Source organism: Coturnix japonica, chromosome 4 (assembly GCF_001577835.2).
Source record: "Coturnix japonica isolate 7356 chromosome 4, Coturnix japonica 2.1, whole genome shotgun sequence".
NCBI classification, from domain to species: Eukaryota; Metazoa; Chordata; class Aves; order Galliformes; family Phasianidae; genus Coturnix; species Coturnix japonica.
In genome coordinates, this window is record NC_029519.1 from 46,966,647 (window position 1) to 46,992,234 (window position 25,588).

The 25,588-nt window shown below is 38.1% G+C and overlaps 1 protein-coding gene across 1 annotated transcript in view; it reads right to left on the reverse strand.

Annotated features, from left to right (window-relative positions):
* The window catches only part of FAT4 (FAT atypical cadherin 4), a 130,328-nt gene that overhangs the window by 51,684 nt on the left and 53,056 nt on the right, over positions 1-25,588 (reverse strand). The window contains exons 2-5 of the mRNA XM_015861904.2: positions 11,069-11,200; positions 6,818-7,079; positions 4,801-5,151; positions 144-1,066 (exon numbers count right to left, since the gene is read on the reverse strand). Coding sequence (XP_015717390.1) covers positions 144-1,066; positions 4,801-5,151; positions 6,818-7,079; positions 11,069-11,200 — 1,668 coding nt within the window. The remainder of the gene's footprint in view (positions 1-143; positions 1,067-4,800; positions 5,152-6,817; positions 7,080-11,068; positions 11,201-25,588) is intronic.

Sequence of the window (25,588 nt, forward strand, 5' to 3'; positions counted from 1 at the left end):
AAATAAATAAGAAAAAATCAAAAAGGAAAACAAAAGAACAACCATTGCCTGTTAAGATTATGGCCAAAAGGCAACTTTTAATTTTATCTGCTTTTTTTTTTTTTTTAATGGTCAAGGTATATCAATTTGTTGATTGTACTCACCTGAAGAATGACTTTGGGAAGTGTCTCTAAATTCTCAGGAACATTCACATTGTAGGGAGAAAGTTCAAATGTGGGAACGTAATCATTAACATCTTTCAGAACAATATTGACTGCTGCGGTGTCAGTCCTTGGGCTGCTTCCACGATCGGAGGACTGAACAGTCAGCGTATAAAAGGGTTTCTTCTCTCTGTCCAAAGGCTTAGCAACTGTTATCACCCCCGTCACAGAATCAATGCGAAACTCATTACCAGTATCTCCACTCACAATGGAATAGCGAACCTGCCCATTTGTACCCTCATCTCCATCAGTAGCAAGCACCTGGATTAAATCCGTCCCTGTCAAAGTGTTTTCCTCCAACTCTACTTTATAAAGCTTTTGTGCAAAAAGTGGGTTGTTATCATTAATGTCAAGGACTATGACTACCACATCTGTAGATGAAGAAAGGGATGGCTGGCCCTTGTCTGTAGCCACCACAGTCAACGTGTAGTTGGACACAGCTTCTCTGTCAAGCTCCCCGGTCAGCCTGACCTCACCGTCAATAGTACCAATGCTGAATTTATTGCCCAGGGGCCTAAGCAGACTGTACTCGATGTAGCTGTTCGGACCGCTGTCAGGGTCAGTTGCCTGTGCCTTGAACACAATTGTGTCTATTGGTGTATTTTCTGGGATGTAGGTCAGCTTTGGAGAGATAAAGCTAGGAGGGCTGTCATTCACATCCAGCAGAATAATGGAAACTTGAGCTGTGCTTGTGTACCTGGAGGCAGGGAGAGGAGCCAAGTCATGGACTTGCACAACAAGGCTATAGAAAGACTGGCTTTCTCGATCCAAAGGCTGTTGGATGCTCAGCACCCCGCTGTTGTCGATACCAAAGTGGCCCGCACTGTCCCCGGAGGCGATGCTGAAGGACAGCTGTGAGTTGGAGCCTGGGGGGTCAGGAAAAGGGTAGGTAAGAGAGTGTGCCTTAAGCCCACTGACCTAGATATATAGATGCTTCTAGCCTCATTTCCTATGGAAATGAGGAGCATACGAACATGCCTCCCATTCAGATTCCCCATCATAATTTTTGAATCCAACAGTTAATTTCAGAAGAGTTTCCCAGTGGAACATAAGCCATGGAAATAATTAAATTCTGACAGGAGCTGAAAAGGGAGAGGGAAGAATGGTGCTAATTAGAATGGCCGCTGAAGGCCAGCAGATCTCATCTGTGTACTTTTTTCAGCAAGAACTGCAGTGAGAACATGCACAACTTGTCACACCTGCAAGAGTTCTGAAGAAAGTATCAATAGTTCTGCTGCTAACAGAATGGCTTTTTGCTCCATTCTACCCATTTCTAGTCAGCAGCATTTATCACTGACGTAATTATTTTAGGATTTTTTCCAGCCAATTAAAAACAAAAAAACAAAAAAACAAAACCAGACTCCCATGACTAGAGGAAGCAGGCCAAGAGTGAATACTGTGGAGAGGTATGCTTACCATACAAGGAAGTGTTCAAAAACACCAGATGAACTGCCTTCATCTTATGACTGAAACATAACTAGCAATTATGGTCAAGGGAGTGATTTATACTTTTGGTACAGGAAATGCATTCTGAGTCTTGACAAGGCTATGAAATGGCCCTAAATATGCTATATAGCCACTTAAATGTGAGAGCTCACTCAAAACAGCTAATTGTTGGAACACCTAATGGAAATAGAAATAGGTCTTCTTTCATTTATACATATATATATGCACATATATATGAACTTATGTGCACAGATATACTAAGTATTTATCTCATTAATATTTTAATTTATATTGACTTATTTTCCTGTTTTGGGTCATGAGGACTGTGATTTAGGATTAGCAGATTAACAGACTTTTCACTACTTATTTATCCCTCAAACTCACTTCTCCATGCAAAGAAACCAAACTGCCTGCTTAAGCAGATTATTACTTTGTTGTACATGTTGTCAATTTTACTCAGCAGCTTTTTTCCTTCCAACTAAATTGCTCTGATTACAATATTATTACTGTATTTGATTTATTAATTGATGCTGTTTTTTATGCTCAGACTCAGGAATTCTAGTTCTACTTGCCTTCCCTGGAGGGCTACTCTAATTGGCACCTTTCTCCCTCTCCTTTGTATGGACATAATTACAAAGTAAATAGAATCAAACATGAAAGACAAAATATTTTTATGCAATTAAAGAAATGAATACATTTATATTCCAGATATTACTGTTTCCACATTACTTTGATCAAGTGAAGTAATGTAAAAACATAATACTATTCTATTTTCTGTTCAGCTTCCTTCAAAATGATTAATAATTTGAATAGAAGACTTACGATTTCAGTAAAGTACTTCCTGGCAATTCAATATTTTTGCAACTGACTTCAGAAATAGGTAGAAATTAGATCATTTAGATGAAAAACATTTCTTACTAAATTTTAATACTCTTTTTATCTTTGCTATGGTGGTGTTTGTTCCTATTAAATAAACTACTTGTTCTTTTCACCTCTCTCTACCTTTTCATTATTTCCCCTGCAGATTTAACTGATGTTTACTGTATGGTTCAAGCTGACACAAACACCTGTTGTATCCCCAAGGTGTGTCAAACAAAACAAAACAAAACAAAACGACGGTGGAGCTGTTTCACTATCACAGTCAGTTTTGTCTTGTAACACTGTTTATCCTAAAACAACAGGTATACATCACTGGGAAACAATGTCTTTTAAGAGCTCTTCTGATCTTTGAAACCATGTCGCACAAACAATCAGTTGAATTATATTTGTGTGAATTGTCTGCAAATCACATGCAGAGCAGTACAGAAACAGTTATTTCTGTATTCGACCCAAATACAAGAAAGGACAGGATAAAAAGTTTGGGGCTTGAAGCAAAAATGCCAACAGATGATAACATTTGCTGAAGTTGCAGTCCTACTGGGTACCGAGCCTGGCATGACCTTGGAATGAAATTTCTGTCCTACTAATTTTACTAATCCATTAAAAAAGTCAGTGTGCCAGAAAATAGAAGAGGCAAGATATGTGGCTGACTTTTCATTAAATTTCTCTTCTAAAGCTCATTTGCTTCCTGGCTAATTGACTGCATGATAAATGTAAAATTGTATGCAAGTGTTATGACAATTCACATTCATTATACACAGACAGAAATTTATGTATGAGGAAAAGGAAAACGGACACATATTGGCTAAGTGGAATTAACTATCAAGAATGTTTGAAACCAAGCATCATACTCCTAACTTTAAGTTGTTGGTTTTGGGTTTTTTTTCCTTCTTGTTTCAGTTGTTAGAGTTCACACACACACATATATATATATTTCATTCCTTAGTTCCTTCCCACTGTATATTGTGATGTAGACAAGAATATCTGGACAGAAAAGATGAATTATGAGAGGAGGCAGATGAGACACAAACACATTTCTCTGCAAGCCTAAACAAGAAATCACTTCCCTGGATATGTAGATACAAGTATAAGTTCCTCCTCCAATTTACATTGTTTACATATAAAATAAAATCTTTAACAAGAGTAGAGAAAGGAACACCCATACAAGAACAGCCAACATCATTAAATTGTAATTTCTGACTTGGTGGCTTATCTTACAAAACATTTTTTCTCCATCAGTTTCTCAATTTGATCTCAAAAATTGTTGCACAACCTTCACCATAGAAAATACTATCCATCAGCACTTGGACGTTCCCACTAAAATGTCTGTGATTTGGACAACTTAGTATTTCCAGAAGAAAAAAATATTTCACTGAACCAACTCGACAAGCACAGTTGTTATACGTGAACAAACTGGGATTCCTTGGAGCATGTGGGTACTCTATGCTTGAAGTGCACACTTCAGTGTAAGACTTTATTTCTACACTCTCTCCTGAGTCTCTTGAGTTAACAGAAGACAAGTTTACCAAACATGTCACATAATATCCTTCACCTGGGAACTCAGCATGAGTACTATGAATAATTCTGTATTAAGGCATCCTGAGTAATGTCCGTGGACTCTTAACATGGTGTGGAATAATTTTTATGTATTTTATGACCATATTCTGCATTTATTCTTGTTTGGACAAAAATTATATGGAAAAATGTTCAAGTAAGCTATAAAGATTGTATCTTTTGCACTCTAGCACATTAATACCTTCTAGATGTCATAAATAATCTCAAGATTAGTTTTTTTAAAGAGAAAATTTCCTTCACTTTTTGCCTTTTTTTTTTTTTTTTTAATTCTCCACTACCAGTACCTTTGTAGGTCACAATTTTCTTAATGATATACTTAAAAGTTACAGTACATTTCAGAATATGTGCTGTGATAATTGCAGATGAAACCTCTTAGTGCAGAAACTTATTTAGGACATGCTATAAAATAAAATAATCAATCTGAAATTAGGTCTAACTTAAACATGCAAGCTGGACGCAGTTTCTTTCCCGGTGCTTGGTGTAACGTGCTCTAGATAAAATACAGCTTTGCAATTCATTGCCACACTTAAGCCTAATGTGAAATATGAGAAAAATAACCTGTACTTACAAAGTATACAGTAAATGTAATCAAATAATGACGTCCAAACAATGGCCCTAATAAGTCCTTTCTGCTAGGCCTTCTAATATGTCACTTATGTGAAATATGCATTTATTGTCAGAATATTAGTAAAGGGCCTACCGTCATCTGCATCAGTGACACTGAAGTTGAGAATAGGAGATCCTGGAGCCAAATTCTCCATCAAAGAGGTACTATATGAGGTCATGCTGAACACTGGCGGATTGTCGTTTATGTCCAGTATATTGAAGTACACTCTGATGGTAGTAAATTGGCCTCCTCCATCTTCTGCACGGATGGTCAGAATGTAATATTGCTGTGTTTCATAGTCTAGTGCACGGGTCAAGTTGAAGACTCCTGTAACAGGGTTCAGGAAGAACATGCCATCTTCATCATCTTCACTCACGGTGTATGTGATTTCCCCATTTACACCGGAGTCATCATCAGTGGCTAGAATGGCTGCCACTAATGAGCCTGCACAGCATGAGAAAAGAGTAAATCACAAGGCACAAGTAAGTCACAAGGCACATCACTGACACATTAAGAGCGAGATCATTGTCAAACAACTCTGCAGAGTAAAAGGAATCCTTTGTAAAAATATTCAAGCCTCAGCATTGTATGTTTAACTTCTTTGAAAGGTATTTCAAAGCTGACAGCAACAACCAGTATGACATTGATTTTCAAGGGCTATTAAAAAATACAAACAAGAAATGGTCAGCAATATTTGTTTTTATCTTTAAATGGGAATATGTCCAGATGAGATATCAACCATGGTAAAAAAAAAAATAAAAATATGCATATTGTTTCTGCTACTCAAGGACCCTTTTCTCCCCACAGACAGGTTCTGAAAACTTCTATTATAATTTCTTTAAATGAAGAAACTGAAATGTCAGGACATACCAAAGATCTTAGATTTACTTTTTGAAGAAAGTGCATGAGCACTGTGGTTAGAAAACCAGAAACCTTATAGGGGTCAATTCTTCATTGTTTTTTGAAATTCAGCTCCTTGTGAATTTGTGCCATTGTTTTCATTTCTGCATAGCTGCATTCACATGACTGACATATCTTACTAAAGTTTGGAAGTTCAGTCTCGCTACTGAGTGCATTGAACATAATTATAATTAAGATCAGCTCATTTCCAAGAAAGTTAATCATTTAGATTCTTTTTCCTGGAACCAAATGAATTATATTTGTTCTAGCACAGTTAATTGTTTACAAGCAATGTGATGATGAAAATTGCTTATCAGGATGAAAAATGCTGCTACAGCTCTTACCCAGTTGAATATCCCCATACAATTTCCATACAGTATTACCTAATATTTTAACATTTCTAATGGAATGTTAATTGGTCAAAAGGACTCTATGGCTGTTTATATTGCCTTTAACTAAAACACCACTGAATTTTCAGACAACATAGCTTTTGAAAAATTTGGTCTGAATAGTTTCTAGCTTAAAACCTAGCTCATGAACACTAAAACATTCTCACAAAAGAAACAAAGGAAAAGAGCAACTCAAGAGATCAGCGATTATTTCTAGGAACCAGAATTAGCTATCTAAAGGTTACATTTCTTAAAGAAAACACTGTCAGAGCCAGGAGTTGAAGATGAGATTAAGAAAATATGATGTTAAGGTTAGGAACTGAGCATATGTCAGAACCAGTGTATAAATTACTGGCAGTTCAATGGTCACCAGTCTTGTGATCCTACCCTCAATATATTAAGTACTATGAGTCATATTCACTGAAGATGACTAGCATCACCGCATCTTTTCCACAAGAGTATAGTGTTTCCATCCTGTTAGTTTTTCCACTTATTTCTTTTCTTGTTTATTTTATTATTTTATTTTAAGTAGTAGCACTCCAAATTTTCCACTGGAATATGCACAATTCCCATTCTGCACCTACGCATTAGGCTGTTGTTTCTTGGAGTAGCAAACATTTCTGTACTTTCCTAAAAGAAACGTTACTCCACTAGTGCACAAGTTAGCAAGCAGAGTTTCAGCATGACATGATTTCCTCTATTTCCATCATGTTTGAGAGCTGCTCCCTGGACAAGTCAGGTAGGCCCTCTGCCCTCTTCCTCTCAAGTTTCTCTAGATAGACAAAAAGAAAACTGTCACTTTAGGGCCATTTTCTATTTACCTGGAGTGGCATCTTCTGGAATGTCAAAGGAATAAACTGGTTTGGAGAACTTGGGGATGTGGTCATTAACATCACTGACAGTGATGTTTATCCTCATGTCAGAGGACTGCAGGCCATCGTCAGCACGAACTAGCAGGGAGTACTTGGAGCGGCGCTCCCGGTCCAGGCGCTTGGTGGCTATCAGGTCTCCTGACTCCGGATCAACATGGAAGCTATCATCTGCACCGCTGATAATAGTGTATGTGACAAGGGCATTGGCTCCCTAAGTAAAAACAGAAGTGGTCAAATCAAGTTATTTGCCAGGAAAACCACATCGTAATTTTAAGTAAGACAAGAACCATTCCAGTAACTGCACTTGGCAAATACTTTCAGAACAGCTTCCTTTAATAAACAGCCTTCCTGCTCAGCCTCTTTTTCAGTTCCCCAATACAGATGCATACACACATAGTTTTTATTTATGAGACGTGAAGTGACAAGACTGCTCTGATACTTTTTTGCTCCACTGTTCATAAAAGGATTGCATTCAGTCAAGACCACAAAGCTCTGATACCTGTTTTAACTTCAAGCCAGCATTACCAAGCAGCGCAACACCTTTCCATCTAGTAGTGATCAGTGTTTACTAGTATTTTATGTTGGAAGACTAAATTAAATGGACATCCTGCCTGCAGACACAGCTCTGCCTTCCCTGTCAACTGAAGAGGAGGAGGATAGGATGGATACAAGGATGGAGATCAGGGCAACAAACACCAGCTCCATCACCTCCAGGTCAGAGAAAACTCCTGGGAGCAGTGTTTGCATGGGCGCTATCCAGCAACCCCCCCAAAAGGGCTCTTCATGTGTCAGGATCCATTCATCTCTACAAGTAGCCAGCCCTGCAGTGACAAGTCATGTGTCACTAATAGCACAGTTCTGATCTCTTGGGTTGTACTGTCATTCCCTGGAAGCAAAAAGATTTTCCTCTGGGGATCAAACAGAATTTTTCATTTCACCTTGGAAAAAAAACCAAAGGATTCATAAGCATTTTGAACATTTTGGCTAAAAACAAAATGACAGAAAAGTAATTTTACAAAGAAAAAAATGTGTTTTTTTTTCTTTAATCCGTAAATGTTGAAATTAAAAGTTAACAAAAAAAAAAAAGGTCTTTCTACCCCAAAATTGGTACAATGCATCTTGCCTGAGCCCAACACCATCATAAATGTGAAAAGCCAGCTTATCCTGCCTATATCACTGATCAGCAATGAGAAAATCATTCAGCCTTACGGATCTCAGTTCCAACGCTTCCCAAAACCAGCCACTACCTGGGCTCCACCCTCAGTCACCTCCTAAGGATGGTTTGCTCATCATGAAGATGATGTCGCACTGTTATGCCAAGGGATGCAACCAGCTTAGCACATTTCCCTTACCTATTAACCTTTTAACTTATACTAAAATACTAGAAAACACTAAATATTTAGCTATACCTTTTTCTTCCTAGCATTGATCTTTATAGCAAAGCAAAACGAGACCTCAGATTCTGGAGTCACTTATTTTCCAAGATACATGTGTGGGCACTGCGCATGTGTTTTGGTGAGCAGCTGGCCATTTCCCCCGTGTCTTTTGTGTGGGGACAACAGGTCACCCTGATCAAAGAGATCAGGGAGAAAGAAATTCTAACTATTATATAATATAGAAAGAGAAAGAAATCATAGCTATTATAGCTAGAAAAGCAAACTAACACCCATTTGTACCTGTGACACGAGAGAAAAGCATTCACTACCTGGTCTTGTATCAGTTCCAAACCTATTCCCTGGAGTGCTGCTTCAAAGAGTCAGATTCTGCCAACAGATAAAATGACATTTTGAAAGAAACCCCCCTTTTCCAGATATCTGGTCTGGAACAGCTGCACACAGTGCTTCTGCGTACACAGACCTTGTGTGCTCAGGTGTACTTGAGGCATGTAATACATTTTCCTGTAATTGTGTGGTTTAATAAAAACAGACAATGGGAATTTAAGATTTCAGAGGTGACCACATTCTGTGCCATTTATTTGGCTGGGTAGCCTTCTACCATCAGAGCATAATGAAAACAGAACTACTTGTGATGATGGCCTAATCAAATTAGTAACTTTACATTAGGTGACAATTAGGTGAGAAACAAAGCAAACTATAAAATATTAACAAGAAATTATACGGCATAACATATTAGAAAAGCTCTACAGAAATTTCCCTTCAACAACAGTCTGAAAAAAACTTGCAAAATGCTAGAAGCTGTTGCAATTGCTAAAGTCTTAGGTGCCATTTAGCACTTACACCCTTTACATCCTTTCTCAGATCTTTAAAAAGCACTTATGTTAACATATAAGGAGCTGGAAATACGATCAATGAGAGATTCTTGTACATACTACAATCATAAGTTTTAAGGTTTCTGTTATCCTTTCAAAGCTCAACTTTTAGCTCTGAAAGCAGCTATGCACATAGCAAAGACAGTATGCTCAGGCACCCTCATTTTACTGAGCTGCATATGTGGGTTGCACATGTGAAGAAAGAAGACAGAAACACATAACACAGCAGAGTTGACACATAAGAGGAGACAACATAATATTCTGCTAAAATCTTAGATAGCACTTTCCATATCTCAGCAGAAAGCAGCCGTTTAACGTTTATTTCTTTCTAATCTTAAGATACAAATTATAAGGTGCACAGTTACAATTTCTGTAATGGATCTCCATTTTTCCAAAGTCAACTATTGTCTGTTCATCAGAAAAAATGTTCTTAATCATGAGTCACATGAGTCACAGAATCACAGAATTGTACATGTTGGAAGAGACCTCTTGAGGTCATCTAGTCCAACCCCCTGCTAAAGCACGTGTAGCTTGCAGTGGAAAGCATCCAGGTGGGTTTTGAGTATCTCCAGAGAAGGTGACTCTGAAGCCTTCCTGGGCAGCCTGCTCCAGTGTTTTGTCACTCTTACAGTAAAGAAGATTATCCCATCTACAGACTGAATTTCCTGTGTTCCAGCTTGTGCCCATTCCCACTGTCTCTAGCAGTTCCCTGTCTTTCTTAAACTGGGGAGCCCAGAACTGGACACAGTACTCCAGATGTGGCCTCACCAGCACAGAGGAGAGGGGGAGGATCACCATCCTCAACCTGTTGGCCACACTCTTTTTAGTGCACCACTGGTCTTCTTGGCATCCCTATATAGTAGCAAGATTAAATACATCAATTAGCAATCACAGAAGTACTAGCCAAAGTAACACAAAAATGACTGCAAATAAAATTCTCCTGAGAGGACTCAATTACCTTATTATTTGAATGAAAGAATTGCTTGTTGTTGTTAAATGTAACCCTGTATTTTAATGACAACACAATCTTCTTTTCATGCTCATACTGACTTTTTAGTCTTTTCCCCAGTGGAAAGCAAATAAGTTGAAGTGAATGAAACAATATGATTAACTCTCTCATAATTTACTTTCCAAAAGGAATGAATACATTAAATTATATTTGGATGTATTTGCCTGACACATACAAGAGACTCCAATAACCCTCATTAAGACACCAGGGCAACTGTTTAACATCAGTCGCTCAGAAGAATTTTGCTAGTTCCTTAACAGCTCCTTAGTTGTAGCATCCCCACAGAAATACATCTATGGAAGCAAAAAAAGCTCTGTGAAACGGTTAGCGTACAAAGCACATGTTTTAGCATTGTTTTTGTTCTCTGGTGAAATAAGACTTCCCTTCAGGATAACAGTATAAAGTTATCTAGTGAGAGCAAGCATTAAGATTTCTCTCATTCTACAAGGCTTATCTCCTATAAGTTTTACTGCAAATCTCAAAACCAGGATTAACTGAGATCTAAAGCTGTGGTTTTAAACTGGATGTCAGTACATCTCTGCAACAAGCTGGGCAGCCCAGTACTGTTGCCAAGTCAGTGAGTGTGGTATGTGATGAAACTGCTGAAAACAACACTGTCTAGAAGCAAAACAGGGGGTGCTTTTTTGTCATCAGTGCAACTGCTCATTAGAACATGTTATGAGAAATTAACTCTCACACAGTCCAGTGAGCAGCCTTCAGTTAACAGGAACTTTGTCATGTGTGTGTGTGCCTATATGGGACTGAATGGCAGGCACTGAACACAGCCTAGCGAAGAGTGCAGATGCAGCACAAACAACTGGGTGGCACAATGGCTCCTCAAACCTTCACTCAGGGAATGAAGGAATAAGTAAAATGTGTGTCTCCAAAATAGCATTTTTTGTACACGAAACGATGCTCCTACCTCATCAGCATCCATGGCTGTCAGCTGCATTATCTTAGATCCATCTCCTATATTCTCTTCCACAGTCAGATCAAGCATATCTGTGGGGAATACTGGTGGGTTGTCGTTGATATCTTGAAGCGTTATTTCCACCTATAAGGAGGGGAATCAGGAAAAGTTGTGTGAGCACTGCAAGTTAGATGTTGATTAGACTTGAATGTTACAAATCACAAAATTTTGAAAGAAATCGGGTAAATTGTGCCTAATCACAAGAATTAGAACGTTGCCAAATAACAGTGACAACAGGAACAACCCCTCCGGATATTAAAATTCCACACTGTTATAAAATACTTATAGGAAAGCTTCTAACATAAATAAAGATAATTTAACTTGTTGATAGCAACTGATTTTAAATGGCCCTAGCCCAGTTTATATTGGAAAAGATCCACTGATAGACTGTCATTGTAATCCCCAAAGTCAGCCCCTGGAGGACAGCTGCCAAGTCCCAGGGTAGGGGATCATTCAACCATTAAATGCTGCTTGACATAAAGATGAGGTGGTGTAAAATCCTCTCTGAAATGTTTATGTATTGGCAAGTCTCAGTTCTGAGGGAGGAAAAAACACCCTTGCACTTTATATTAAAAAATAATAATAATAAAATTCTGTTTTTCTCTTTATCTCAAAGGTCTCCTGTGATTGCAAACAAAAGTTACTTTAAGAGCAGCCACTACCATCTACTTTCCTTGCCTATGCATATCTAAACAAATATTTTTTTCACCTGCAAAACATGCATGTTTTTCCAAGTAATAAGGATAGTTTATGTAAGACTGCACATTATTTCACAGTATCACATAAAATAACAGAATCATAGGGTTGGAAGGAACCTCTGGATAAAATCCAATCCAATCCCCTTCTAAAGCAGGTTCCTACAGTGGGTCGCACAGGAAAGTGTCCAGATGGGTCTTGAATATCTCCAGAGATGGAGACTTCACAACCTCGCTGGGCAGTGTTTCAGTGCTCTGTCAACCTCACAGAAAAGTTTTTCTTATCTTCAGATAGAACTTTCTGTGTTTTAGTTTGTGCCCATCACTCCTTCATCTGTCACCTGACACTGCTGAAAATAGCCTGGGACTTGCTCTATCCATTTGACTCCCATCCTTCAGCATTTATAAGCACTGATAAGATCTCTCTCAGTCCTCTTTCCTCCAAGCTGAATAGTCCCAGGTCTCTAACCCTTTCTTCAGAAATACTCCAGGCTCCTCAACATCTTTGTGGCCCCACATTGGGCTCTCTAGTAGTTCCCTGTCTTTCTTGAACTGGGGAGCCTAGAACTAGACACAGTACTCTTGATGTGGCCTCATCATGGCAGAGCAGAGGGGGAGGAGAACCTCCCTTGACCTACTGGACATTCTCTTTTATCTCTCACGATACCATTGGCCCTCTTGGCCACAGGGCACACTGCTGGCTCATGGCCAACTTGTTGCCCACCAGGACAATCAGGTCTTTCTCTGCAGAGCTCCCTTCCAGAAGGTGAGCCCTTAACCTGCACTGATGCTGCAGTTATTCCTCCCCATACGTAAGACTCTACACTTGCCCTTCTGCCCAACTCTCCAGATTGTCCAGGTCACTTTGAGTGGTAGCACTGCCTTCTGGTGTGTTAGAAACTCTTCGTTATCTGCAGAACAAGTGAGGCACCCAGGCTTGCTTTCTGCATCTTTCCCCAAGCTTTCAGTGGCTATATCCCATGTTCATCAGTAATCTCATGTAATCTCATTTTGTCACCTGCCAAATAGGTCCTGCACCTGAACTGCCATGACAAAACACACTCCTCTTGTGAAAGTATTGCATTACGTTAGGTACAGTTTCAAGCTAAAGCAGCTGCACAGCTCTGCGATTTATTTGTTAATAACATGTATGTCATGTACAGCTTCAACATCTCAGCTACTAGTGACATTTCACCACCAGAAATAACTCTGGTTATTTAAATGGGAGATTTGCCAATGTAAAAATCATATGAAAAAGATAGGAAAATTTCTGGGGCTTGGGTTAGGAGCTCTGCATTGCCTACAGCTTGTACAATGTAAAATGGTAAGAATCCAAGAATACATATAGATAGGGTTCATGACACATAAACTACAAAGCTGGATTCTGAAGGATTGAAGAAAAAAAAAAAGAAAAAAAAAAAGAAGTAAAAATGATATATTTCATAGAAGTAGGTTTATCCTGAAAAAATCAGTTTTCAAGCTAAGAAAGACAGTGTATTTCGTACTGAATGTGTGCCTTAGATTTTGGTAAGGTCTCATTAGCAGCCCTGTGCAATTTGCCCATTTACAAAAATTTCACTTAAATAGTGTTTTAGAAATTAATTTCACTTTGAAATTACTTCAGAAGTCCAGACCCCAGGTAAAAGCTCATAAGACAGTCATGACCACAAAGTCTCTTAGTGCCACAGAGTATAGGAAAGCTTCAACATGTCTTATCACTTCTTTACTGAGGAAAGAAAAAAACATTCAAAATCTGTCATTAAACATCTAAGACAAATTGCTCTGCAGCCAAATGCATCTTTCTAGTTCCACATTACATATGCAAAAAAATACCAGTGTGCATCACTCAGCTCTTCAAATACATGGTTTGATTAATATCACATGCTATCAATTAATAACTGTGCAAGTCTGCCGCAGACTTAATGAGTGCAAGGCAAGAAGGTCACCCGCCTCCCAGGCATCATGTTCAGAAAGCTCTACATAATGCATGCTGCACTCTCATGCTCAGCCATGGCAAAACACCCTCCAGCAACAAATGCGAGTACCAGGACAAATATCCAGTTCAGAAGACCAAAAGCTGAAATATGCTGCAGAAAGAAAGGAATGGAAGTCAAGGAATTTGTTCACATCTTAGCCTATGGAATAGAAAGGAACCCCTAGGTGGAGATGCCTATAAGACTACAGGAAGTGACAACCACTACCCCGTTTCTCCTCTCCTCCTCCAACTCTAGCCAACATGGGGAATATTTGTTTCTGCAAGACCCCACAGCCAACAGTCAACACCCCAAGTATGCAAAACAGGCACAAACCAGTCACTTGAAAACACGTCCTGGGCTTTTCATTGTTCTTTACTCTGGACAGACCCTGACCAAAAACCTCCTATCACTTTCCATCTTGCAGACACATCTTTGATTTCCTCTATATCAACAGTAAACTTAGTATAGGAACCAAAGCTTCTTATCTCACTCAAATATAATAAAATACAGCAGTAGTAAAAGGACTGCAGCCTGCTTACCCACATTCATGCCTTTCAGTTCTCTGAATGGCTCTTTCTGCTGGTTCAGGTGCTTATACAGGTTTTGCTCCTTGAATTTATGCTGAAGCAATGAGAATGCTGTGTCTATTTAGTTGCAATAACTTTGAAATCTTGCACAAGCATGATGGAAAACTGACATACAGATTCAAAACATTGTGTTGCATCAATTTTAAGGAAGAAAGAGAAAAAAAAAAATCAAATGAGCTTTGTTCTACTTGTGTCTGTAAATCTCAAAAAAATTGCTCAAGATTTATAAATTCCAGTCTAATACTACCCCTAACACATTTAATGTACCTTGAATAAAAAAGACTAAAAATTAAAGCTTTCCTTCAGTTTATTTAGCAGAAATATATAGAATCATAGAATCATGAAGGCTAGAAAAGACATCCAAGATCATCTTGTCTAACCATCACTCCATCCCCAGTGTGCCAACTAACCATGTTCTTCCAGACACATCTCCATGTTCCTCGAACACCTGCAGGGATGGTGACTCCACCACCTCCCTGAGCAGCCCACTCCAGAGTGCAATCACACTTTCAGAGCATAAATTTTTCCTAATGCCCAACCTGAAACTCCCCTGGCACAACTTGAGTCCATTTGCTCTCTTCCTATCCCTGTCACTCAGTAGAAGAAACTGACCCCCACCTCACTACAACTTCCTTTCAGGTGGTTGGAGGGAATGATACAGAATGCTTATTTACTGTGCACTGTAAATAAACACAGTATTCTTACATATCAACTTCTGTGTGTTGGGTTTCCTGACGGGATTTTGTTCCATTCAACCTGTAGTAGTTTAGGATGCAAAAATACAAACACAGAGTCAACCATGGAGATTAGTAACAGCAGGAAGTCAAACTGTCATAAATTTCCCTGTGTCTGAATCAAATTCCACATTCTCCAGGCATAGTAACTTCCTTGCAACAGTACAATGCCCCTGCCTATTGCAGATGGTTACCCTATCCTCATCTATGACAACCTAATTGCTGCATCCTGCCATCTTGTATTTGGAAAGCAGAGGAAGTATTAATTACCTTAATCATATTGGGATTCTTATTTGCTGCTCAAATTGGTGCTCTCGAGATTATTTCCCATGAACAAATTGAGAACAAATTATGTCTGGTGGGAGTGTGAAGCAGTAAGTTTCTTGTCTGTAAAGCAGAATTTACCTTAAACAAATTTTACTTGATTTGCTTATTTAAATGCAAACATAAAGAGAATAAATATTCAGATGATCCTCCAGTGCTAATATATATAAAAAAATCAAATGAGAACCTCAATTCATAAAGCATACATAATTTAAGTGTTTAGGGCATGAACTGAATACAATTAATTCCATGTGAAACACACTGATTTTGATGATTTTAAAACCTGATCCTTACTTTGAAAACAGTAGAAGATACATTCTGTGAATTAACTGAGGGCATTTATGACAAGACTATGTGAAAGAAGCTCTACAAGAGGAATACTGCAATGAAAAGTCTCGACTTAGTGCAGTTTTAGAAACAATTCTTGGGGCAAGGAAATAATTATGATACAAAACTGGAGGTTTTTTATTAAACAAAATGAGTATCTGGGTGATATTAAATAGAGTCTGCATTTGAAAAATCTGTTCTTACTGAAAATATGTTGAATTAAGAAAGAGTTACTAGATGGCCAAGTTTCATTTCTTGGAGCAAAAGAATTAATCCACTTCAAAAACACTAGTCCCCCAGACAATCGCTATTGAACAGGCTAGACAAATTCCATGCTTTACATAAAAAGCTTAATATGAGAGTTTTATTCTGGAACAAGAAATTATTCTAGTGACCAAACATGCTGGGTTTATGAGCTACAAAGGTATGTAAAATAAAACATTGCACTAGAAGGCAAGATGCCAAATTCTATCCGATCATAACGCCTTCTATAAACCAGTGGACTCATTTGGCCAGAATATATCCCCCTGTTTTATTGCGCTTATTAACATTTGTTTTTCTTTTATTTCAAGGTGAGGAGGGTTTATAGACAGATTTTTTTTTTATTTTTTATTTTTTCTTAAGTTCTTCCATCTATCCAATTAAAATAAGGGGGAAAATGGTTCCACAGAAAACGAATTAGCTCATGTGGCAGCAGCAAGGTTCTCTGGGAGCCCCGAGCAACATGCAGACACTTGCAGCTATCCCATCCACACTCCATGCTTCATCTGAGATCTCTGGCTAGAAGGTGATCTAAGTAGAAAGGAAGTCCCAGATGTCTCACACATTCAACACTTCTTCAAATGCGACAGCTATTTGATTAAAGATCAAACAGAGGGGAAAGGCAACAGCTTTTCTTTCGATTTATATATTGTTGAATCATTCTTCTTCCCTTTGCTTGTAGCCATGATATTCACTCTATCTCCCACGAGATACCATCTAATCTAAAGATGGTATTGGCATACATTGCCCTGAAGACTTCTGCTTATGCTTACGCTATTATATGATCCTTCATACTAAAAAAATATAAGGGGGCTGTTCTTCTTTGTTGGAGACTGTGGTAATGCATAAATAATTTTAGCAGAACAAAAGTGAAGGATTCTGTTCCCCATCTCCTGGCAAATATTATCATAAATAATAATAATAAAAATAAAGAAAAAATAAACTGCCAATTTAACATGCACATGCAACTAACACAAGAACATAGCCAGCACTAGTTACTTTTCTCCTGCCTCCACCACTTATGCCTTTAGTGCATCCAGGAAGAAATTGTTCACTAATCCTGAAAAACACATGTATGTGCAGATTCCTTTTTTATTGACATGAGTAATCTTATTGGCTATTCACATCAGTGAAGTTATGGATATACTAAGTGTTTGCAGGAACAGTGCATGTGCTTCCTCCAAACTGTGAAGGCAAAGGAACAGATGAAGTATCAGTCGACTAGCAAGTAAAAATGGATTTCCAGAGAGAAAAAGAAAAGAAGAAAAAAGAAAAATAGGCAAAAAAATCTAACAAGCAAGCAAACAAACAAAAACAAACAAACAAAAAACTGTCCCAGGAAAAGAAAAATTACTTCAAGAATAATAAAAACTTAATGGCTATGATGAACCAGTTTTCCAGCTTTAAGTAAAGCTGACTGTGAGTGAGAGAAGCACTCCTCACTGATGCAGAATGCCTCATTACATTGAGGTAGGAAAGATAAAGAAGTGACATATAACTCACTTCTGTGTGAATCATGCTACAGACTGGACAGAAAAGAGAATGCTGGGAAATGGTAAGCCTGGGGGAGAAAAAAAATAAATGCTTTTAAAATTACATGAATAACCAATAATACCAAAGCTCAGAAAGACGGGAAACCTAAACTACAGTCCTATATATTTACAATTTCCACAACAGGATGGAAAGCTCACGTTCCAGAAAACGTCTTGGGACAAGACCTTTACTTAAAGGATAAATGAGGCATCTGAATATTCCATTTTCTAGGAGGCACACAATCCCAGTACATGCTAGTAGAATAAAAAAATCCCATTAAGCTATTGTGCTGCCGAGTAAACCTGTTAAATAGAAATATAAAGTTGTTAAGAATTCTAGTATTAATGGTGGGAACACTGAGGATTAGGAAAAGAGGCAATGCTGGAAAAAAGACAAGTTGAAATGTCCAGGGCACAGCAGCAGCCAGTTGATCGCTGAGTTCTGGGGTAGCATCTTTGGGAAAAAATATATATACATGAATATAGCGAATATAAAGAGAACTTCTAGTTCCTAATTCTAGGTGGCTGGGAAAATTGCTTAGGGAATAAATGGATTTGCCAAGCCATATACTTGAGATCTCTCCACAGAATAAGATCAAGGTACAAGGCCAGGTATAGACATTACAGCCCAAATGTCCATTTTTAAAGAGCACCTTAAGGAAAGAGGGGATGTAAAAGCAGTCACAGGCTGTGATCACCCACTGCAATCACTTTAATGCAGACCATGGAGATAAAATATGGACAAAGCAAAAGATAACCTTTTGAGGCACTCTCAAGCAGTATTTCCTCTTTCCTGGGAGTTATTACTGATTAATAACCTAAAAATTGTTTAGAAATGTAGGTCTCAACACATTTTATTAAAATTTAATTTTCTCCATTAAATAAATGTGTGCAAAACATGATGAATAAGATTTATTTATAAGTAATGCTGTAATTTCCCAGGTAATTTCAATCCATGGGCTCCAATTCCAGTATATTAACACTGCATAACTTTCCTGGAGGTGAAGTCATACGGTGAAGTACAGTTTAGTAAGGCAATTTTATGTTTTACAACCAACTCACTTTTATAAAGCAACAATATCTCCTAGAATACACTGGGAGATCAGAGTGCTTGTACAACTCCGAGATTTAACCAACACTATCAGAAAAATTAGGCAGAAATCTGCTTACATTGCAATTTAAGGCAAAAACGAAGTCACTTCCTTGCACTGTCCCTAACAAACACTAAACCTAATGCTGCAAAGAAAAGGTGTCATAATTTGTTTCTTCTTTCTCTATCCTTTTTTTAAGGTGACCACTGGGAATTGCTCTGCCTGGAGTCTTGATTAAATGTTTCACTGCATCCAGAACACTTCATCAAGTAGCATAGCCAAAATCTAGTATGGCCTGCAAGTGACTCATACTTCAGCTATGAGAAGACCAGAATAAAGAACATTTTACATAAAAATGCCAAAAAGGTTGGTAATTTAATCTTGATTCTAAGTAGGTATGCAAGGTCTCTGAGAGCAGCATGTGCTTGCCTAGGCAGACAATAAGGCATTGTCTGGGAGCACGTTACCTGCTGTGGTTACAGCTAACCCTTCCTCAGAGCCTAGATGATACAACCACTAAAAAGAAGTGGTACATTCCTGTGACAGAGCTGCAAATACTACTTTTAGTGGACGTGCAGTATGATTTATCAGTTCGTGCTAACAGTACAGCAGTACCTGAGCAGAGCTTTCATAAAAACCAGTGACATGAGCAACTGCATTCATTAGCCCCTGAGTAAACATATGTGGCTGATAAATTGTATCCCTCCACATGTTCACGGAAACAGATGAATAAACACTAAAGCAGTAAACAGAAATTAACTTCAGAAACTATTATTTGTAGCACTTAATCCTAGCGTGCATACCATAAATCACCAAGGATGACACAAATGGTATTCTGATACTCCACTTAATGAAATAAACACTGGGTCCAGGCACTCATCCCAGCTGCTCAGCGACAGCACTGGTTTCCTGCTCAGAAATCACAAAGATGCACTCTGTGCTGTCCAAACTTTGCCCCTCCTCCAGCCAAGCTGCTTGTGTGCTTGGGTGCCCCGCCAGCTCAGCCCGGGCAAAGACGTGCTGTGATGTGTTAAGCAGCTCAGGGCACTGGGAGAGGAAGGCTTAGATCTTCAAATCTGAGCATCACCGCAACTTTACTTGAGAAAGGGCAAGTTAAAGCAAACAGTTAAGGCGATGTTGCAATTATTTACTGCTTGGGTATGCTATCTGCATGCAACCATGACTGATTTTATTCCTCAAGCAAAAGCTCCTGTTCCTGTCAATGCCATGCCACACTATGCCCCTGGCACTCAGCAGCCCAGGATAACCCTGTGCAAACTGCCACAATCAAGGACAGGATGCACATAGCTCCACTTCCAATCCCACGCTGTCTGCAAGGCTTGCTGGGTGCAGGAGGACAGACTGGCAATCCCATGTGAGTCTGCCAGCTGAAAAGCTGAAACAGAAAAATAGTTTTTCTAAAGGCAAAGCAAGCTGTGTTGCTGCTCCCGCTTCTTCTGAAATCAATATTGTCTAAGTAATTGTTTAAGTGCTACATAATTTACTGCTTGCCAAAAAGAGGCACAGTCTGACATGTAACAGAGGGAATTAAGACCAGGCTACGGAATGCAATACTCAAACCTTGGATAATTTGAGAAAGCAACAGCCTGATGATTTTAAAACACACATCAAAACGCACAATCATATACATGGAAACCTGAAATAATCCAACTTCACAACAACTTTGAGATAAACATCAAAGTGGTACAAGGAAGAAAAATGATAAGGAAAACCATGAGCAGCCGTGTCTTTTTCTCCCTTCACCACCAAAACCATAATGAAATACAGGTTATTTTGTCAGTACTGCTAAATGAGTAACATGTGTAGCTCATTTAATATTCCTACAGTTAAAAGAAAAAAAAAACAAGAAAAAAAAAAACTTTAAAAAAAAAAAAGATTGATTATTCAAAAAAAAAGTTATTCTGAGCCATGTTTCAACAGCACCAGTTAATATACTAGGACCTCCCCCAGATCTGCCCAGAAATGGCAGCCTGATGGGACCAACACATAGCTGGGCTGGCACAACGGATTTTAAGCGTGTGTGTGCATTTGTATGGCCAGATGTACAGACATACAACAAATACATTTGGTGAAGTGAGACTCCTTGAGTGCACAGGGCACAACCTGCAATCTGTGCACCATGGAGCAGCCCTTCCCTGCGGAGCACCATGAGAGCACCACATGTGACAGAAAGACAGGTTTGCTCCAAAAACACATCAAGATGTGCAGCTGCTTCAGGGCAATGTGAAGGGGGGAGGGCAGGCAGAGCAGACCTTTCCTTCCCTCCTGCACCCATCCTTTCACTGCCTACCTATGGATGCTGGGACACACGTACGTATGCAGTCCTATGTTATCTCCACAGATAAAAGTGATTTTCTCATGGAGACATTAATTCTTGAGCATCTAGTACTGCCTTTAGTTACAAAACCTATTCCAAATACCTGCCAAAACAATACAAACATTTGGCAAACACTTCCTAGTGAGGTTTTTCTTTTTCTTTTTTTTCTTGGTTAAATACTCAAAACACTATACATTTGGGAACCATTTAGTTTATAACTTTGCATTTAATTAAATGAGGTCTACTGCCATTTAATAATAAATGGATTGAGTTGGTAAGAACATTTAAGTGCATGCCAGAAAAAAATAAAAAAGAAAAAAAAAAAAGCAAAGAAAAAAATGCATAAAGATAGAAAAAGCAAGCATTAGCAATTCAATGATGTGAATATCACACCTCTAAATTAAATAAATCAGCTAATTAAACTTGAACAGGTGTGCTTTTAATAGCTATGAGACACATTCAATTGTCAGGACAATAGGTGAAATTCACTCCATCTCTAAAGGTTTCCCAAACTTCTCCCTATCCGGAGGCATGGTACAAACAGCACTGCTATGGTCACTTAAGGAACCACAGATTGGTGCTTTTTTAAAAACTTACTGTTCTTCGAGTGGAGAGGAATGAAAGCTATAGGCCCTAATTCTGATGCCATGCAGTTACTAGAGTTAACAGTGCCACTTTTTGGAGCAGATACACCATACAGGTCAGAATTGATTTTGGTAAAAAGTGTTATTTTCTAGTTTCCTACTCAGAAAAACAGGACTTTTTCTAGAAATGCCCACAAGTTTTTCACTCACAACATTATCAGGCTGCTAACAAGCTACTACTCAGCTAGAAACTCCAAATAACTAGGTTTATCTGAAAGCGATGCCTCCTATTTATTCACATGGAAACTACAATACACACAATAAAATACCACAACACTATCTAACAGAGCAAATTCTCAGCTACCAACCATCTCTATGGGGCTGCAGGTTTGGGGAAAGTAGCTCTAGAGCAGCAGGTCCTTGTTTGAATTCTCTTTTCAATACTGCATCTTAAAAACAAAGTTATGCTGCTTTCCGCAGCTGACCTCGTCAGAATTGAGTGAAACAGCCAAGAACTTCAATCTCCTGGACACCTCAGCCCTCCTTACTCACTTTTCTCCCAAATAACAGTATTTTTGTTTAAACTGCTGTATCTTCACACAGATCTTGTCCCAGTTATCTTTTTGGTCAATCATGACAACTATTTCAATTATCAGGAAAGTCCTTGCTAACAGTAAACTGCTGCAGTGCATACTGGTGCAACCTATATACTTGAACAAAAAGTAAAATTTCCATATGCCTCAGCTTCATTTTTCTGCCCAATAATGTTCAACTCCTCTACATTTGCTCTCCTTAAAAGTTTGCTGATGATGAGGTTTTGAGATAAGTTCATTTTTTAATAAAGACAACTGCTTCAGATCTGAAAAATATGAGGAATATTCGAAGTTACTTATAACTGCATTCTCTCATCTGCAGAAAAGTTCCAGGAAGCTGAATGACACAATTTTTTGCCTGGCAATGTGGAAAGGAGGCTAAAACTCCACTTAGAAGTTTTTCAGTTCAATTACAAATTCTGTTTTCCATTCTCCTCTTTTAAATTTTCTCATTCAGATACATAACTTTGGATTTGATATAGAAAAATGAAGCATTAAGAACCAATTTCAATACTTTTATATATGATCTCACACAGTGACAAAACAAATATTCACAGAAATAGCAAGAATAGATGGAATAGTGTGCTTATATCTCATTCTTAGTCACCTTAATAAAGAATATGAAGTGTTTGTTTTGTCCAAATATAAATTCAGAGATTGACTTTTATTGTTTTCTGTAAACCTGCTACATCTTTCCTTATATGTAGAAACTAAATAAACCTATAAAGTTACATTCTATGGCCTCCAGAGCCAATAGTGTTAATTTTTAATAGTCCACATTCTATCCCAATATTAAGAGCTGTATTACAGCTCTCTCCTCCAGTACCAAAGAATTTGCACTTCTTATTGACTTCAACACATTCAAAGGCAACACCATGCAGGATGAGAAAAAGAAACCATATACATGTATTTTAAAACATAAATATATAAAGATACATAGATAAATAAAACAGAAGAACAGAGTGCACTTATTCAAGATTTTATTCTGGAATCTTTGACTGACATTTTTCTCTCTTCCACAGCTTTAGCATTGAACAGTTCTATGCTGCTGGGGTGGAGAGGACAAAGTTTAAACCACGAAGGTCCATGCTGCCCTGCAGCCCTCATCTGGAACACTCCGCAACTGACATGAAAACACTTCACAGTAACTTGCTGCCAAAGGACATTAGAAGAATGCAGTTTTGTGGCCTAGCCCTAAGCAAGCCCTGGTTACCAAGTCAGAAATATCACCAGCACTTGACAATTACACAACACACAGCTGCTAGTAAGGCTAGCTGGGTTACTCCAGACAAAGAATGACCAAATCAAAGCTTCCCTTCAATCAAAGCAAAACTAACTTTGAGGTTTGATAATCTTAGCAAACATAAAAGGAGGAAAAAAAGAAAAAGGGAAAATAAGAAGAAAGAAATATTCTGGTATTTCTGCATATCTTAATTTTAGTGTGGCAGGAAGTATACCACAAAAGAACTGTTCTCATGGTATTTCAGGCACAAGTCTAACCAAAGAATCTTTACTTGCTCAGGTTTCAGTTGGATAACCCAACTATAGCAACTCAGCTATTTCTTGCATTACAGCACTTGGGCTTTTCAATGATTATCTTGATCATGCCAAATCCTTGATCCTTTGAAAGTTCCCCATCACTGGTTATTTCTACAAGCCTCTGGATTCTTAAAAATGTATGGGAAGAATTTCAGCAGTGCACAGGATCAGCAATTCACTTCTTAGGGCACAATAAGTCCTTCAACATATTCAGAAATGAAAAAAAATTCAGAATGAACATTCAAATGTAACTATATAAAAAAAGTCAGAATCTATTTGTGGCATTTAAGCATCTTTATGAACACATGATTAAAAGATGTAATTATTTCTGTGAAAGACTGAATTATTGTCAATTTATTTGTCTTTATCCTTTGCTTTGCTGTTACTCATGAGAGTATATGTCATGTTCTTAGTGGGGTGTTTACGCTGTGGCATGCTGTAAGTTTTAAGAAATGCATGTATTTTTTCTAAGTGATCGTGTATATTAAATTGCAACAGAATCAGTCTTGCTGGTTTTTAACTGAAACAAGAAGTTCTACACTCTGGATGTACAAGCTTGCCCACTAGACACATGGAGCAGATTTAGAGAATGATCATTCATTGTATTTCCACAATTGGAGCATTTCAATAGTTTCACAAACAATCAAGAAGAAAAATAAAAATAAATAAATAAATAAAATAAAAAGAAATAAAAGAAAAAAAGTATTTTGAGAACAAAAATTGAATGGCTTACAGTTAAATGACTGCATTATATTAAAGGGGAGGAGAACAAAAGTGTGGCCAAAATTACACAGGTTGCTCTGAAAGTAATGTCTCCTATTTATTTCCAAAGAAACTGTAACAAAAGAAGATAATAACACTATTTGATAGAGCACATTCTCAGCTACCAACCATTATTCCTGAACACAGTCATCTCCATTAACTATGCCTTTTCACCAGTAATAAACAAGAGACTTCATGCCTTGTTCATAAAAATCTTCATGGCCATCTAGAAGGTGGATTGTCTTTTGTGTCACTGTGACCACTTCTGAAACACATCACCCACCACCTCATCATGCTCATATCCCTTGCTTGGTCTCAAGAAGCATTCAGCAGGCTTTTGTGAATGTCACTGGGTACCATGGGTGCCATTTTCTCTGCATGGAAAAATTCAGTTGCACACCTTTGCTTCAAACACGCTTCCATGTCAGATGCCATTCTGTCAGACTGTCCCTATGCTGCCATTTGTCATATGGCAACAATATATAATGGAATATGGTTGGGAAGGTTTGACCTCTGCAGCCATATCACTACCATCTACTCTGACATCAGGAGCCAACATAATAAAACAGGAGGCATTATTTTCAGAGCAGTCCTCATAATTTATGAAACATAAGACAAAATCGTATATTGACTCTTAGTGACTTATGACTCCTATAACTCTTAGTAGGAAAATTACAACAAACCTGGGCATCATGTGGAGATCTAGCAAATAACACTGCATTTCTCCCTCATTCTGTATTCTATCTCTGATCACCAAAAATTCCAAATCTCAGTCTAGTTTAATCTGCATGACATTATCTTTCTTCAGTATAGCATAGAAGAATATCGAACTAAAACTTATATAAGAATTATTGGATTTTCTAGTTAAAAGTGTAAAAATCATTAAAAATTCCCGAGAAAGCAATCAATCAGTGAAAAGAAAGAAAATGAGGCAGGTAAATAGTTCTGAATAATTACACAACTGCAGTAACTCAATGCCTCTGCTAGTTCAGTGGCAGTGGTGACAATATAATTACCAACGTAACTTCATATTGAACACTTGGTGATCGGGGAACTGGGAAAGTGTCATGCCTCAAAAACATTCTAGTGTGTTTTATAGGGTGTTTTTCCTTCACCGATTACAAGAAAT